The 15,308-nt window shown below is 36.0% G+C and overlaps 1 protein-coding gene across 1 annotated transcript; it reads left to right on the top strand.

Moving 5' to 3' along the window:
• Positions 1-11: 11 nt before the first annotated feature.
• On the top strand, positions 12-14,658 carry pign (phosphatidylinositol glycan anchor biosynthesis, class N). Its single transcript, XM_028005006.1, has 29 exons — positions 12-541; positions 891-1,163; positions 1,248-1,369; positions 1,467-1,565; positions 2,198-2,304; positions 2,584-2,708; positions 2,848-2,978; positions 3,066-3,185; positions 3,270-3,310; positions 4,359-4,418; positions 4,620-4,712; positions 4,831-4,886; positions 4,995-5,073; positions 5,308-5,490; positions 5,615-5,754; positions 6,021-6,120; positions 6,245-6,337; positions 7,918-8,009; positions 8,847-8,952; positions 9,038-9,146; positions 9,271-9,373; positions 9,473-9,575; positions 11,767-11,853; positions 12,070-12,125; positions 12,584-12,659; positions 13,498-13,571; positions 13,772-13,814; positions 13,955-14,007; positions 14,160-14,658. Exons 2-29 carry the CDS (start codon positions 937-939, stop codon positions 14,281-14,283), a joined length of 2,802 nt encoding a protein of 933 aa, XP_027860807.1. The 5' UTR covers positions 12-541; positions 891-936; the 3' UTR covers positions 14,284-14,658.
• Positions 14,659-15,308: the final 650 nt, after the last annotated feature.

Consider the following 15,308-nt stretch of genomic DNA (forward strand, 5'->3'; position numbering starts at 1 on the left):
GGCATGGTTGTTAGATGACAGCTCATGCTAGCTAATGTCATGTCAAAAATGGAAAATGCAACTTATGTAAATAAAGATGTTTATTTTTCTGCTCGTCGAGTGCTTAAGTAAATACAAAAATTACGAGCTAATAATTGTTGTACCGTCTTAATTTAGAAAACCTGCTGAAATTAAATTAGATATCTTTGAACTACATTACCCACAATGCAAGTTCCGGCACATGCGTTAAGAGTCAACGCCGAAGTCACAACAAGGAAGTAAATTCTTGTGCTGCCTGTATTTCTTGTAGTAATCTTGTTACAAAGAGGGATCGTTGGTTTTGTAAAAGCATCCACTTAAAGATTATGTGATCTTGTTTCGAAACAGCAGCCTTAATCAGCCTGCTTCTTTGGATATGTCTCGGTGGCTCATTTACGAAGTTAAAATTTAAGGAAACATTTGTTTTGAATGGGTAATTCTCTTTTTTTTTTTATCCCCCATATATTATCCAAAGCACTCCTTAAAGCACTTTATGTCAGGATCAAGTTGACGTTATATACAGGTAAGACTTACAACTCCACTGTCTCAGATCTAGCAGATTTTATAGTACACATGAAATATGAAGGAAAAACTGTCACCATTAAAATGCCACAAATTTTTTAGGTTTTTAATGTGTTTGACGTTTGGCAGATTGGCTAGTGGCATATGGTGAACGGATTAGTCCTTTTACTAAGCCTTTCTGTAGCAGATACATTGACTTAGCCAGTCTAATTGTAAAGCTGATATGTTTTCTATTTGAATTCTCTTTGCAAACTTTATTTTTAGCTCACTATATTTACTATATATACTTTCAATATAATCTTTACCTCTAGCTTTCTGTTTTTATGCTTTTTCACTGTCCTTCATATCAGGAAACCTCAGCATTGATCTGTAAAGGGCGGGCAGTCTTCAATCAAAATGAAGATGATCACCTTTTTTCTGATAGGACTAACAGTCCATGTAGTTTTCTTCCTATCCATATTTGACATCTACTTCACATCTCCTTTGGTCCACGGCATGACACCCCAGTCCACGCCGCTGGCACCCCCTGCCTCCCGACTGGTGTTAGTTGTGGCTGATGGCCTCAGAGCTGATAGTCTCTTCACGCTGCTTCCCAACAACTCAAGTAGAACTCCATTCCTAAGGTTGGGAAACTGATTAGGCAATGAAGTTGAACACACTTTGTTTTTATTTTCTTTAAATAGACCTAAACTTATTTTTACCATCAGGACCATAATAGAGGAGACTGGTACCTGGGGTGTCTCTCATACACGTGTACCTACTGAGTCTCGGCCTGGTCATGTTGCTTTGATCGCAGGCTTCTATGAAGATGTCAGTGCAGTTGCTAAAGGTAGGTGTTTGTTGGGATTTTCCAAGAATACATCTTTCTAGGATTTTTGCATTGTTTCTTTATTAGAGTCATTAACATCTTCTTTGCATATTTTCAGGTTGGAAGGAGAATCCAGTAGAGTTTGATTCAGTGTTTAATGAGAGCAGAAGCACCTGGTGCTGGGGGAGCCCAGATATCCTCCCAATGTTTGCCAAAGGTAGTCAACAAGTTCCCACTCAGGGTGAAAAAATATGAAATACAATTTTATTATTCATCAAGTCAAAATAAGTAAAAAGAAAAGAGAAAGCTGAGCATGGAAAAATGCTATTGAGTTTCCAGAATTTATTTGTTATTCTTTCACTTATAAGATACAATTTCTTTATATTGATTTAAATGTAGATGACGTCTTGTAACTTTGATATATTAAGTACGCAAGTTTTTTTCAACTTATTGATAATTTTGGGCCTTGAGTAAATGCACACTAATTGAAAAACTGTTTAACGTTTTTTTTTTTTTTTGTTTTGTTTTGTTTTTTTCCTGCTTTGTTTAGATAGAAAAAAAACACAAAACAAACTAGGATTTATAGAATGATTATTGATTTTAAATTAGAATATTGCATTTTGAAATGGTATTTTTTGGAGTATTTGTGTGAGTCAATCACAAAAATGATCATTTATTGTTATGAACACATTGAACCACTAACCTCTCAAGAAAAAAAAATACTTATAACAACAACAATAATAATAACAAATCTATTATTGTTTATTTTCACAATCTCTACATGTTTCTCTTCATTTTCTGTATTGTTAAACAATAACATTGCTCATTTGCTACTCTGGGTTCTTTTAGGTGCAACTGGTGACCATGTTTATACCCACACATACCCAGCAGAGGAAGAGGACTTTGCTTCCACAGATGCATCCAGGCTGGACACCTGGGTTTTCACTCAAGTCAAGGTACAGTTGTTGAAATGTTGATAGGAAAGATGACTGCTGCAATTTATATATCTATGCCAACTAATTAAGTCTGCAAATTTAGAGTTTTTATGTATGTGCAGAGACAAGACATCTCATGGGGTGAAATGTTCATGGTATTTTCTTTGAATAATAATAATAATAACAACTTCTATGCTCTCTAGATAAGACAGAGTCAGTGTATGACAATGCTGTTCTTGATATCAATTAAAGGTCTAGCATTCTTAAAATAACTGTGTTTCTGTTGAAACTTTGTGACAGTCCTTCTTTCAAGCCGCAAAGACTAACTCCACTCTAAAAGCCACTCTGCTTGAGGATAAAAACATCTTCTTTCTGCATTTGCTTGGCATTGACACTAATGGGCATGCTCACAGACCAATGTCACAGTAAGTAGGTTATATTGAGTTGGGGTGTTTCTCTTCTGGCTTTTGGGATTACATTTATTGAACTTTTATTTCCTTTTTTTTAAAGTTAACAATCCCTCATGAGACATTATTTTTGTCTTTCTCTTTGTGTTTTCTACAGGGAATACCTGGATAATATTGCCCTGGTAGACACTGGTGTAGCTGAGGTTGTGTCTTTGATAGAGGACTTCTTTGGCTATGATGGGAGAACTGCCTATGTGTTTACCTCTGATCATGGCATGACAAACTGGGGTAAGAGTTTTGTACAGGCTTAGTTTCGATGTCTGCTACCTAAGTAAGAAGAATAGGTATTCATCTACTACAGTTTTCCTCTTCTAGGTTCCCATGGTGCAGGCCATCCTTCTGAAACGCTCACACCATTAGTGGTGTGGGGAGCTGGAGTTAACAAGGCCCAGAGAGTCACAGAACCCCAGCCATATGAGGATGGATACTTAAAAGGTATATCAAGGTTATTATCAGTTTTTGAAAATGTATGCTTGATTTCATAGAAGCCATTGTTTTTCTTGTTGATCTCTTTTCCAGATTGGAACTTGGAGCATATTCATAGAGCTGATGTAAATCAGGTGAGAAGAATGCAAAAAAAATATTGCTTTTGTGTGCATACCCCCTTGAACTCTTTACATTACAACCACAGACTTTAATATGTTCTATTGGAGTGTTATGTTATAGACCAGTACAAGTTAGCACATGGTTGTAAAGTGAAATACAAATGACACAACATTTTCTTTTAAGGTTAAAATCTTAAAAGAAAATGTGTCTAGAAATGTGACCACTGCCCTTTACTCTGTTATTTATAAATAAAATCCAGTGCCTTAAGAAGTCGTAAGACCACTTGTGTGTAATTCAATCTCAGTAAAAAGCTGTTCTGTGAAGGCTTTAGAGGTATAATGGAGAACATTTGGAAACAAACAGCATCATGAAGACCAAGGAGCACAAGAGACAAGTCAGTTTGAGGAGAAATTGAGAGCAGGTTTTAGATTAGGCTTTAATTTTCTTTTTAATCTTTTAAGTTTATTTATTGGGGGAAAAAATAAATTTATTTCTGTAAAATATATATATATATATATATTTTACAGAAATACAAAAATGAGTTAAGTATTAAAGCATCCAAGTTTCAAAAGACCAGTTTCTACCAGTAACACCTGTGGTTGCTCTAAAAAAGCCTCCAGCCTACAAATAAATAGAAATATGAACACATCCCAATGTAGCATTTCATTGAGTGCTAATCCAAACTGCAAATGTAAAACAGCATAGTAACAACTACGAACCTAATGCACCATTGCTGTCTAACTAAACTACAAAGCAGGGGAAGGAAAACATCAATAAGAGAAGCAACCATCAGCAAAACTAACAGTGCTCATCTCCCTGGTTGACAAAAGATTAGCAGCTGTAACAACAATAAAAGAGAGCTCTACAAAATGTTGATTCGGGAGACCAAATACAAATGCACACTACCATTTTCAGATTTCTAGTTAAAGCAGAGCTTTGTGCTGGTCTGTCTGACAAAATTATACCGTAATTTGTAGAAATAATTATTGTAATTTGATAAGGTCAAGTTGTGTAAACGGTTTTGCAAGTTTGTCCTGTTTATTTATTTATTTTTTATTACAGGCTGATATTGCTCCACTCATGGCTTCGCTCCTTGGTTTGCCCATTCCAGTTAACTCTGTTGTAAGTCAGTGGATAATCATAATAATGATAAAATATATAACATTTTCAAAACATACATCTTCAGTGCATTACTTAGCTTGCCTGAAAGAGAATCGTCTACTCATACTTAAACAAATAGTAATATAATGTAATGTTTAACTACTCTAGTTCCGATTTTGAGACGTGAAAGCGACATGGTTTTGTATGTGTGTGTGTTTCCAGGGTGTGATGCCTCTCCTCTACCTTAACAACAGTGACCAGTTCAAAGCTGAAAGCATGTACACTAATGCCATCCAAGTATTGGAGCAGTTCAAGGTATCACAGCATGCATTTCTGCTGTATACTAACTGCCATGTCGCAAAATGTGAGACTTTTGTAATGCTGTCATTGATACACAGCTATTACACAACGGTCTTTTTTTTTTCTTCAATAGATGAAAATGATCCAGAAAAAAGAGACAACCCTACCTTTTCTCTTCACACCATTCCAGTGAGTATAATACACAAAGCATTACAAGTAATGCATTACAAGTTAGATTGTTTTTATCATCAGTTCAGCAGGTCAGTAATTTGATGTTGTTGTTTCCCCCGCCCCCAGACTCCTGACTGAATCAAAGCAAGCAGAATTTATTCACAGGGCCCGGATACTGATACAGTTAGAAAAGTATAATGATGCTGTAAGTATCAGAGAATTGATTAAACTATGTTTAAATTTAATCAGGAAATATTAGATGGACATCAAAATGGTTTTGGGTTTTGATGTTTTACCCCTTCAAAACTACAAACTGGTGTGAAATCCATAACTGTGTTTTCTTTTTTTTCAATAATTGTGTGGTAATATTATAGTTTTTTTTTTCCTTCCTTACGTAATCACTCCATTTGATTCCCGTATAATTTCCATCTCTTGCCAGATCTCTCTGTGCCAGTCTCTGATATCCCTGTCTTTAGAGGGCCTGGTCTACTACCACACCTACGACAGGTTCTTCCTGGGTTGCAGCGTGGTGCTGGGCTTTATAGGCTGGACGTCATATGTCATCTTGGTTATACTGAGGACTCACGCCAGCCTCATTCGGTATCCCAACCTTGCTAAACAGGTGAGGATAGCAGAGTCCTCTCACAAAAAGAGGTTTACAACTCTTGCCTGTCTTGTTAAACTGGTATTGCACTTGTGTGTGTGTGGGTGTGCGTGTGCGTGCGTGTGTGTGTGTGCGTGTGCAGAATCCCAATCAGAATCTGGCCAGGTTTTGTGTTGCTGTGGCTGTGGTGATCACTCTGTTCCTGCTTATCCAAAGAAGTCCCATTACATACTATATATACTGCTTGCTGCCAGTTCCTGTGTGGTACTCTGCTTTAAAAGAGTAAGTAACACATTTAAAAATAAATGTAAATAGATTAGTGTTTGCACCTTTCATAATGTAAGTGCAAATTGTGCAAAGTTTCTGTGTGGACCACACTCACATTTGAGTAGTCACACAAGAAACCAAAATACACTCAGACATATTTATTTAGGTGTCATTTAGTTCCTTTGAGGTTGTGGGTTTTTTTTTTCCTCTGCAAATGGCTAAGAATATTCTAATGTTCTGCCTCCTCTTCTTGACAAATGAAATATTTTCTTCCTGTTTAGGTCTGGAGCTCTGTCAGATCTGATCCGATCAGCTCCCTCTCTGCCACTCTGGAAATGTTTGGGCTATTTTGTGCTGGTTGCATTTGGGATCGAGTTGCTTGTAAGTCTCTTCAGTCCAACCCAGATCTGTTCAATCCAACTTGTAACTAGTGCGTGGGGGTTTTTGTGTGCAGTCTGACAACAGTCTGTATCTTTTATCACTTATTGTCATTTGCTGCCCTCAGGTGGTGAGTTTCTTTCATCGCTCCATGCTGACTGTAGGCCTGGCTTTCCTTTCGCTGTGGCCACTCCTGTCGGGACTTTTTGGCAAAGCCAAGGTAACTAGAAGATCATATTTGTGAGGACCAATACAAGTTAGTGATTAGATCATGGAATACTGTTCAGGATTTTGTTTTCTAGAATGATAAACACATATTCAAACAAATATAGCAACAACATGAGGTTGGTTGTGAAGTCGTTTGCGGGTTGAGAATGTTCTCACTAAAATGTTGAAACCAAAACCAATCCTACGGTTTTATTTTTTCACACACAAAAAAACAAAACAGAAAAACATCATTTTATAGCGGAAAATATCATGGATTTTGTCTTTCCAGGATATACAGTTCTGTATATCCTGGAAAGACATCCATTGATGTGGATAAATAAAATGATCGTCTCTGCATTACGATATGTTTTGAAGTAGACGTAAATAGTCAGAGTAGATAGAACAGCCTTTTGTTTCTCGGAATTTACACATTTACATACCAGGAAAAACTAAATATAATCTGTTTTTTCCCAGGTTCTAAAATTATTCATATCTAACTTCAAGTTTGCAATTTAGTTATTAAACTGAAATGAAAATCTTGTGTGTAGCGAATTAATCAAACCTCTGCTTTAATTCAAAAGATTTTGAAGAACAATTGCTGTTATTCAAACACACCATCATTTTATAATGATCAAGCGTGATCATCTAAATAAAAGCAATTTGCTGACATGTAGCACAAATATGTGCACTAACAAAATGCCAAGGCTAGAATTTATCAGCAGTGACCACAGAGAAGCATTTATTGTTGCCCAACAAATCTGGTAATGATTGCAAGTTTATTTCCAAACAATTTTATGTCCAACATTCAGCAGTAACAAAAAAAAAAAAAAATTAACTGGAAAACATTTGAGGTAGTTCCCAATCTTTCTGGAAGTGGACATTTTAGCTGATTCAGATTGTGATGTTTTGAGAAGATGCCACATCTTAGACTTTACAGGCTTCAGTTAGCGTAACATACAACATAGCCAACAATACAATTAGAAGAAAAAAAACCCATGTATGGCAGCAAAAACTATTACATTTCTGGAATAGTTTCTTTAGAAAGACAAGATTAGAGTAGAGACAAAAGTCTCTACTCTAAAAGACATTTGTTCTTAATTCACTCCCCCGTGTTTGGTGAATTTAAAAACCAAGATATTACCACAAACACCTCACAGCTACACATTGCACCATGGAAACGTCGAGTCAACAAGTAACTTCTCTTTATGTCATAGTTTTCTGTAGTGATACTTGAGTCCATGTGTCAAATAGACGAAGCTTCGAGAAAACTTTCTTTGAACACAAAAGTAACCTGAAACGTCTCAGCAACTCTGTTCCAAAATGGACGAAAAAGAGTTTTGTTTAAAGAACGTGAACTTTTTAAAAGCATTTCATATCTTTAGTCACTCTGACCTTGAAAGCTATTAATACCTCAGTTCTTGTAGAAATACAGAAGTCTGATGTTTCAGTTTTCTAAAGTCCAAATTGCTACTAGATTACTCCAGATTACAAATTTTTGTAGCAATTGTTTTGTGCAAGTTTGTTAAGCAAAATTTCACTTCTTAATCCCCCCTATCACCTCTGTTTGTGGTTGTTGGCTGTTTTCCTGTGTAGCTTCGCTCAGTGAGCTGGTTTCTTGGCTGCCTATGCTTGGCTGTTTTCCCCCTGCTGCCCGTTGTGGGCAGAGAGCCTAACCTACATCTGGTGTGAGTACTTCCTTTATTTGCTTACATTTATCAGAACATTTGCCACTGCATCCTATTATCTTCCTACTCAGAAATGAAATGTTATCACATGCAGACATTTGTTTTCTAGTTCTTTCAGTTCCTGAAATGAAACATTTACAGTGCTTCTGACAGGTCACAATAAAAAAAAAAAGTAAGATTGTTTTTGTTTTGGATTTAAAGACATAAGATAAGGCGGCCATAGATCATTACTGTATTTGCTTATTGAAGTTGTGTAAGAATAACTTCTTTAAAACTAAGCGAAAAGCAAGTGAAAATGCATTAACTTCCCTCTTCCCAGGTATAGAAAATGCATCATCATTTTAAGTAGAAGTTGGGGGTGAAAGTCGGGGGAAACGGTTGCAAGGATGTATTTCTTCTGTAGGGCAGAGGTTTGAAGTTCTTTCCTCTATAAACTTTTTTTAAAAAATCTTATTAGCTTTTGTTAGCATTGAATTCAAATATTCCAATATATCTTCTGAAACAGAAAAAAAAAAAAAAAACTCAATATGTGTTCAAATTCAGGTGAATTACCCATTTTAAGGATTTTAAGAGATAATTATTATTAATGCAGATATTTTTTAAACACTCTGCACAGAGTTTAGCAGGATCTCTTGACTCTCCTCCATAACACTTTTGATTTTCAAAAACAAACAAAAGAAAGTTTGAAATGTAACCGGTAGAAAGTTTTTTTAGGCATAATTTCTAACTCCCGATTCCCTGATTCACAGTAAAAGCTTTCCACTACATCCATATGCGTAACTAAGGCTGCGTACCTTAAAGGGTAAATGCAGTAAAGCTTAGTTTCTGTTCCTTCAGTACCTGTGCAGGCCTGCTTACTCTCTTCACTTCGGCTTGTTACCTCTGGTCATCATGGCGGAGGACACCGCTGCACACAAGCGACAGAAGGCAATTTTTCAGTCAGGTAATTGTTTGCTTTTCCAGATTCGGGTGTTATTTTTTTCTTCTCAACAATTGCTAAGAGATGTATTGCTTGTCAACCTTAACAGATGATCCATCTTGCCGTGGGTTTGTATGTGCCATCGCTCACACATTCCAGCCTGCAACAGAAACAAGGCCTGCCCCTTATAAATCAGATCATCAGCTGGAGCACATTAGGTTGGTGGATGAAAGACTTTTCTCAATGTCACAGAAAAATCCACTGTAAGATATTATTTGAAATGTATGTTTTCATTGGAAACAGTGATCTGACAAGTGAGTATGCTGTCTATCTTTTTTTCAGCGTCTTCTATATTTGTTCCTCTTTTGAGCTCAACACGTCTTTTTCACCGACTCCTCAGCATATTTTTGTCTCTCACATCCACTTACTTGCTTCTCAGTACTGGGTATGGCAAGATCATTTCAAATTGAGTTGTTATTTTGTAGCTTCACAGCTTCAGAAAATCTGCCAAATACAAATATTATTTCTGTTCTTTCCTACTTAGGTCAGAGGCCTTGTTCCCTCCTGTTTTGTCTTGGTTGATGTTTGTATGGATCAACATTGAACAGGAGGCCTTACTTGCTCAGGGTGACTCCAGAAGACAAGAGGTAGCATTAGAATACAAGTTATAATGAGAAAAATTTGGGGATGTGGGAGGAAGTCTGCTTTTTATTATTATTTGTGTCTATATTAACTACTATGCATCTTTTGCTTTTGCTAGTAGACTTAAAATATAAAAGAATATGACATTTAATTGTTCTTTACTCACTCTTACACAATGAATCAGACCAAAGCTTTCCTATTCAGTCAGTGAGAGCCCACAGAATCATGTCTGTCAGTATTCTTGCTATTGTACCTTTAAATAGTTGGTGAAAGATTTATTGAAAGATAATTTATTTTAGGATGTCATAAGTATAATTTGGTGTGAAATGTTGGTATTAATACCAGAACAAATGCAAAAGGCCTTGTGAAGATGCCGGCTGAAGCTGGTAAGAAACTGAGTGAGTCATTACTCACTGCGAAACAAAATCTGCAACAACATAGCCTGAATGACCATTCAGCTAGGAAATAGTCATTTCTCCAAAAGCAATATAAAACAGTGAAATTGAATACAGTGACAAATATTATTTTGTGTGATAGAACTAAAACTGAGTGTTTGGCTATAGTCAGTCAAACAAGTCTTCCAAATGAACCATGACCCTAACCATGCAACCAGATAGTTACAAAGTCGTCTAAATACAACAAAGTTGAATGGCCCCTGCAAAACCTTGATCTCAGTCATGGACAATTTGCCTGTGGAACTGAAAAGGACAGCAAAGAAGCACAAAAAATGGACCCTGTTACACTGTCTGGAGAAATGGGCTAAAAGTGTATGGATCACCTACAAAAGCCAGTTTGTTTCTCAAACTCTGTAGTTCATCTTTTACAATTAAATATCTGTGTCAGTGAACATATCAGTGCCTCAGAATGACAAGTCCTGTCTCATTGTTTTTGGATAAAACAGTCAAATTGATTAGTCGTGTCAATATAGCAATGTAATCTGGAGGAATGTTCTGTAAACAATGGCTAAAGTTTTGATGACAAATATTGCAAATTGTAACTGTGGGAGATCAATAGCACTCCCGTTCCTCTTCTTGTCTCTGACTTTTGACCCTATCCAAATCCTTGTCCTTCCATTGCCATAAATGTAATATCATGTTGTGCTCTGGAATATTTCACTATGTAATTAACAGCTGATGGTTTATGAGATGCACCTTTAAGCTATTTCAGGAAGCTGGTTGGTCATTGGCTGAGCTAATGGTTCACACTTGTACCTCCATTGGAAAAAGTCAGGATTCACCGGGGAAATTTACTAATTTAGGACAGATTTAGAAAAAAATGTCTAATGGTAATGTGTAGCAATATGGTTGACCTACTATGACAACTTGTTCAAACATTTAGCACAGACATACAGTGAAATTATGCTTAAACGTTGTGGAGGTTTAGACTACTCCTATATAACACATTTTGATCCAGATATCATCAGGAGTTGGAAATGCAGGAAAAATCTGAGAATTGTACATAATCACTTGCAGAATGTACAACAGCATTTGCAACTTACTCAAAGGAGCAAGAAAACTGCTTTTTTGATGTGCACAAGTGACAATTTGATTTGAAGATTGAACAAGTACAGTAGATTTGAGATTCTGATCTAAGAAATGCACTAAAGCGACTGAGAAAAACTGCAATCAAAGAAAGCTTAACCTCTCTCTTCACCTGGTGTGTTGAACATAAATAATTGCTGCGATCAGTTTTCTATCCGCTACCAACAGAGGATGAATCAAGATGAATGTGGTTTAACAATTTCAATTTAAAGCAACTGCTGAAAGACCAGCAACTTGTAAACTTTAAGCTTTAAAATATCTTAGCACTGGTGTGCATGCGGCCAATAAATATGCTAGTGTGCATAATTATAGTCCATCTTTCAGGTAATCCACCCAATCTTTTAAAGATGAAAGGTTTAGAATTACAATATTATCCAGTTTAGGATGGAAAAGTTAACGTTGCCTCAAGCTTTTCACCATATTTCTTCTCCGATGGAACGTTTGTTTACATATATAGAGGCCGGAGTGGAAGTTGGAAACAGAATTAATGCGATGTATCACATGTTGTGAGAATATTGTGAATATAGTTTGAAGTCAGGTATTTCTGGTGGGAGATATTTTATCAGGTTTTTACTCAGTTGATCATGCACCAAATGCAAATTGATAATTAAAAAATGCCCAAAAGTGGTTTTTAAATGTGTTTCTTTGTTTTCAGCTGTCTACAATTGATTTCTCAGCCAACATCGACATTACCAAAATCCGACAGCTGAAGCTGGATGACATCAGAAGATCATATTTTTTCGTATCCTTGGTATACTGTAATTGTTTGCAATTAAACCGCAAGAACTAACGGGGCTAGTAAATTGAGGTGCTTTGTTCTCAGAAGGTTGTTAAAGGTAACCCTTATAAGCTTGGATAACCTTTGTAAAACTTTAGCAGCACCCTTATGTGTCTAAAAATAGTTAAATAATATGTTACATTCACATTACTTCAGTTTTTTCCCTATTATTTTCTTCAGGTATTTTTTATAATAACAGCTTTCTTTGGCACAGGGAACATAGCATCCATTAACAGGTAGGATAATATTTGTGTTTTTGAATGTACTTTTCTGTACTTTTTTTTGTTACAAATGACATGACGCTTGAATGGGATAGTTGTAGATGTGTTGTAGTTTTAGTGAACCTCTCTTGTGTGCTTAGTCTCATTAATGTTTGCTCTACTAATGATGTCCTGTTGATCATTTAAATAGAGGAAGCAGAGTAGTGAACTGTGAAAATATATTTCCGTTTATGATGTACTTTAGTTTGTTTAGCTAACCCAGTCTCTAAAGGTTTTGAACCAAGACATTTTCTGTGAAGAATTTTGTCTGTAATTCATTTTCCAAAAGAATTACAGAAATGTGAAGTCTAAAAGCAACATATTAATGGTCTGCTGTTCTTCTCAAAACTGGTTATTTTTTGAATGTTTCTGATTTACTGTAGCTCTGGTTTTGTTAGTAGTTACTGATGCTTCCTCTTTTTGCTGTTATCTAGTTTTGACCCAGCCTCCGTTTATTGTTTCCTCACTGTTTTCAACCCGTTTATCATGGGGGGGCTCATGATGTGGAAGGTAGGTTACTCTAGATGTTTGTTATGTCATGTTGTGTGAACAACTTCATAATATTAGTCATTCCTCTTTACATTTCCCCATTAAAATGTAAAGAGAAACTCTCTTCAACGTATAGACAAACATGAAGTAGCATATCTTTGTGAAGCAGAGAGAAAAAGATTGAATGTGTGTTTTTTTACACTCTTTTCAGCCCCACTGAGTCATTGCTTTGTAGTATTTTTTTCCCCCTTCATTGCAATTACAACTGCAAATCTTTTGGAGCACGTTTCACATAGCTTTACATATTTTAAGGCTACATTTTTTTTCACCCCATTTTCCTTCAGACAGAGCTCAACCTCAGTCAGATTGATTGGAGAGTATTTGAGGACACCTATTTTCAAATCAAGGATTATTTTTGATCTGCACTAACTCCATGAGTTATCGTGGGGCGCATGGCTGCTTCTTTAATTAATGCTCGCTTGTTGTCAGTTTAAGTAGACAGGCATGCCTGGGCTGGTCTGCAGGTGTCTTGCACTTCCATTGTCAGATTATGGATTGAACTGTTCTCTGTTAAATGTTCACTGCAGCAGTGGTAGGAGTTTGCTCTTGAATTGATTGGTTGCCAATTCAATTCCTTCTCCATGTAGTGGAGCAAGAAGCTTAAACCACCTTGCCTGCTGGTATTAATTAGAAGGGCAGATGATGTGATATAGCAGCCTTGCCCGACTGCCCGACCCAGGCTACAATCCAATAGCTTCCCATCATCAGCGTGTGAATGTGTGCGCCAATGGAAATGACTGATTTCATGTTGATTGTCTTTGATTAAGTTTCTTTAAATTGTCTTTTTTTTCCCTCTCAGGTTATTATTCCATTTATCATAGTAATGTGTACCTTTGAGACCATCCAAGTTGCAACACAGCTCTCATCAAGAAGGTAATTTGATCTGACGGTTGTATTTGACATTTGTGCATGTTCAATTTTTCAGCATGAACAAATTATTATTCTGTTTAGAAATACAAAATACAAATTGTATCTATGTTGCTTCTGCAGTACATGGATATTGTTACAAATTTTGGTTCTTGTTCATGTTTTCTTTCCTTTTGATTTTTTTTTCTTGTCTTCTTCCTTTCCAGTTTATTCCTCATTGTCTTGGTTATATCTGATGTCATGGCACTGGTAAATTACTTGAGATAATATCAAACTTATGGGCAATTTAATTCACACTCTTAAAAGCCTTATTGGCTCAATACCCTTTCTGATTAATGTAGAATTTTTGTGAACAGTACATGGTAAATGTTTAACTTCCTTGTCCTCAGCATTTCTTCTTCCTGGTGCAAGACTATGGAAGCTGGTTGGATATTGGCACAAGGTAAGACCACAAGAACACAGTTTGTGTCGATAAAACACCAGCCAATCATTTCATATTTGCACAGATTGTTTCCACCTGTTCTTTGTGGTTTGTGACCTGCAATACACAGATTTACCTAAAAAAAACAATTTATATTTTTTTGTGTGCTACAGCATTAGTCACTATGTGATAGTGATGTCGATGACGATCTTCCTGATGCTGCTCAGTGTGGTCACACATGTTCTCACCTCAAAAAGACTCATCCTGTGGAACAGATCGAAGATGCACTTTCCTTAGATAAAAACTGATTCATGCCATCCAGTGTTGTAGGTTGTGTATGCCAAATATTTTGTATTTATTCTGTGTAGATATGCTTAATATACTTTTTATATAAATGCATAGGAGCAAGAATCAATTTTGCCAAGTCTCGTTTTTAGACCACCCTCTAAACACGGTGATTTTTTTCAGGTATAATAGTAAATTAAATAATAAATAATTGGACATACATATTTTGAATATTTAACTACAAATTAATCATTTTAAAAAAACTCTGGATTTGTGATTTTAAAGTTTAACACAAGCTTATGTTAAGGTACATAGAATTTAATAAAGGGAAAGGATGTTTTTACCTGTTGTTACATATTCACTAATAAAAAAGGAACCAGGAACTGATTTGTCTGTTTACTAGCTGATTTATACAAGATACAATTCGACAGTAATAGGTACATGTTGCATCAGACATGTAACCTTTACTAATATGTTTGGGGTATGTTAGCCAAAATAGACCTTTTTGAGTTTTATATCATGTTATTATGTTATTTCGTATGAGGGAATCACACACACACCCGGATTGTTGCTTTTACGGATTCATACATGTACATGCATTCATACATGTAGAAATTCTTACATTTCCCGGGGCAGCCTTTCAAGGGTGTCTTAATGTTTGCTCAGGATCTGCCTTGATGCCTCATAGTCATCAGCAATGAATATGAGGCAGTCAAGTTTATTTCAAATCACATTTTTGACATATACTGCATTTTAATGTCAAGTGAAGGTAACATAGTACCTTGATTGTGTTATAAAATGGCACCATGTGCCTGGAAAATAAATAATACCCCCCCCTTAAGGAGAAACATTAGAAATTTATCTTAAATTTAAAAAAAATGCTGATCAAACTTAATTCTGCAGGAGAAATGTTCAAACTCCACTTATTTACAGACAAAGGCAAAAACAGCTCGCATTATAAACTGAGCAAATTAGCAGCAAGAATGAACAAGGCACTAAACGTGCAGGAAGTTTACGTTCAAAACCATAATTTACCA

The sequence above is a fragment of the Xiphophorus couchianus genome, chromosome 21 (genome assembly GCF_001444195.1).
Source record: "Xiphophorus couchianus chromosome 21, X_couchianus-1.0, whole genome shotgun sequence".
Lineage (NCBI taxonomy): Eukaryota > Metazoa > Chordata > Actinopteri > Cyprinodontiformes > Poeciliidae > Xiphophorus > Xiphophorus couchianus.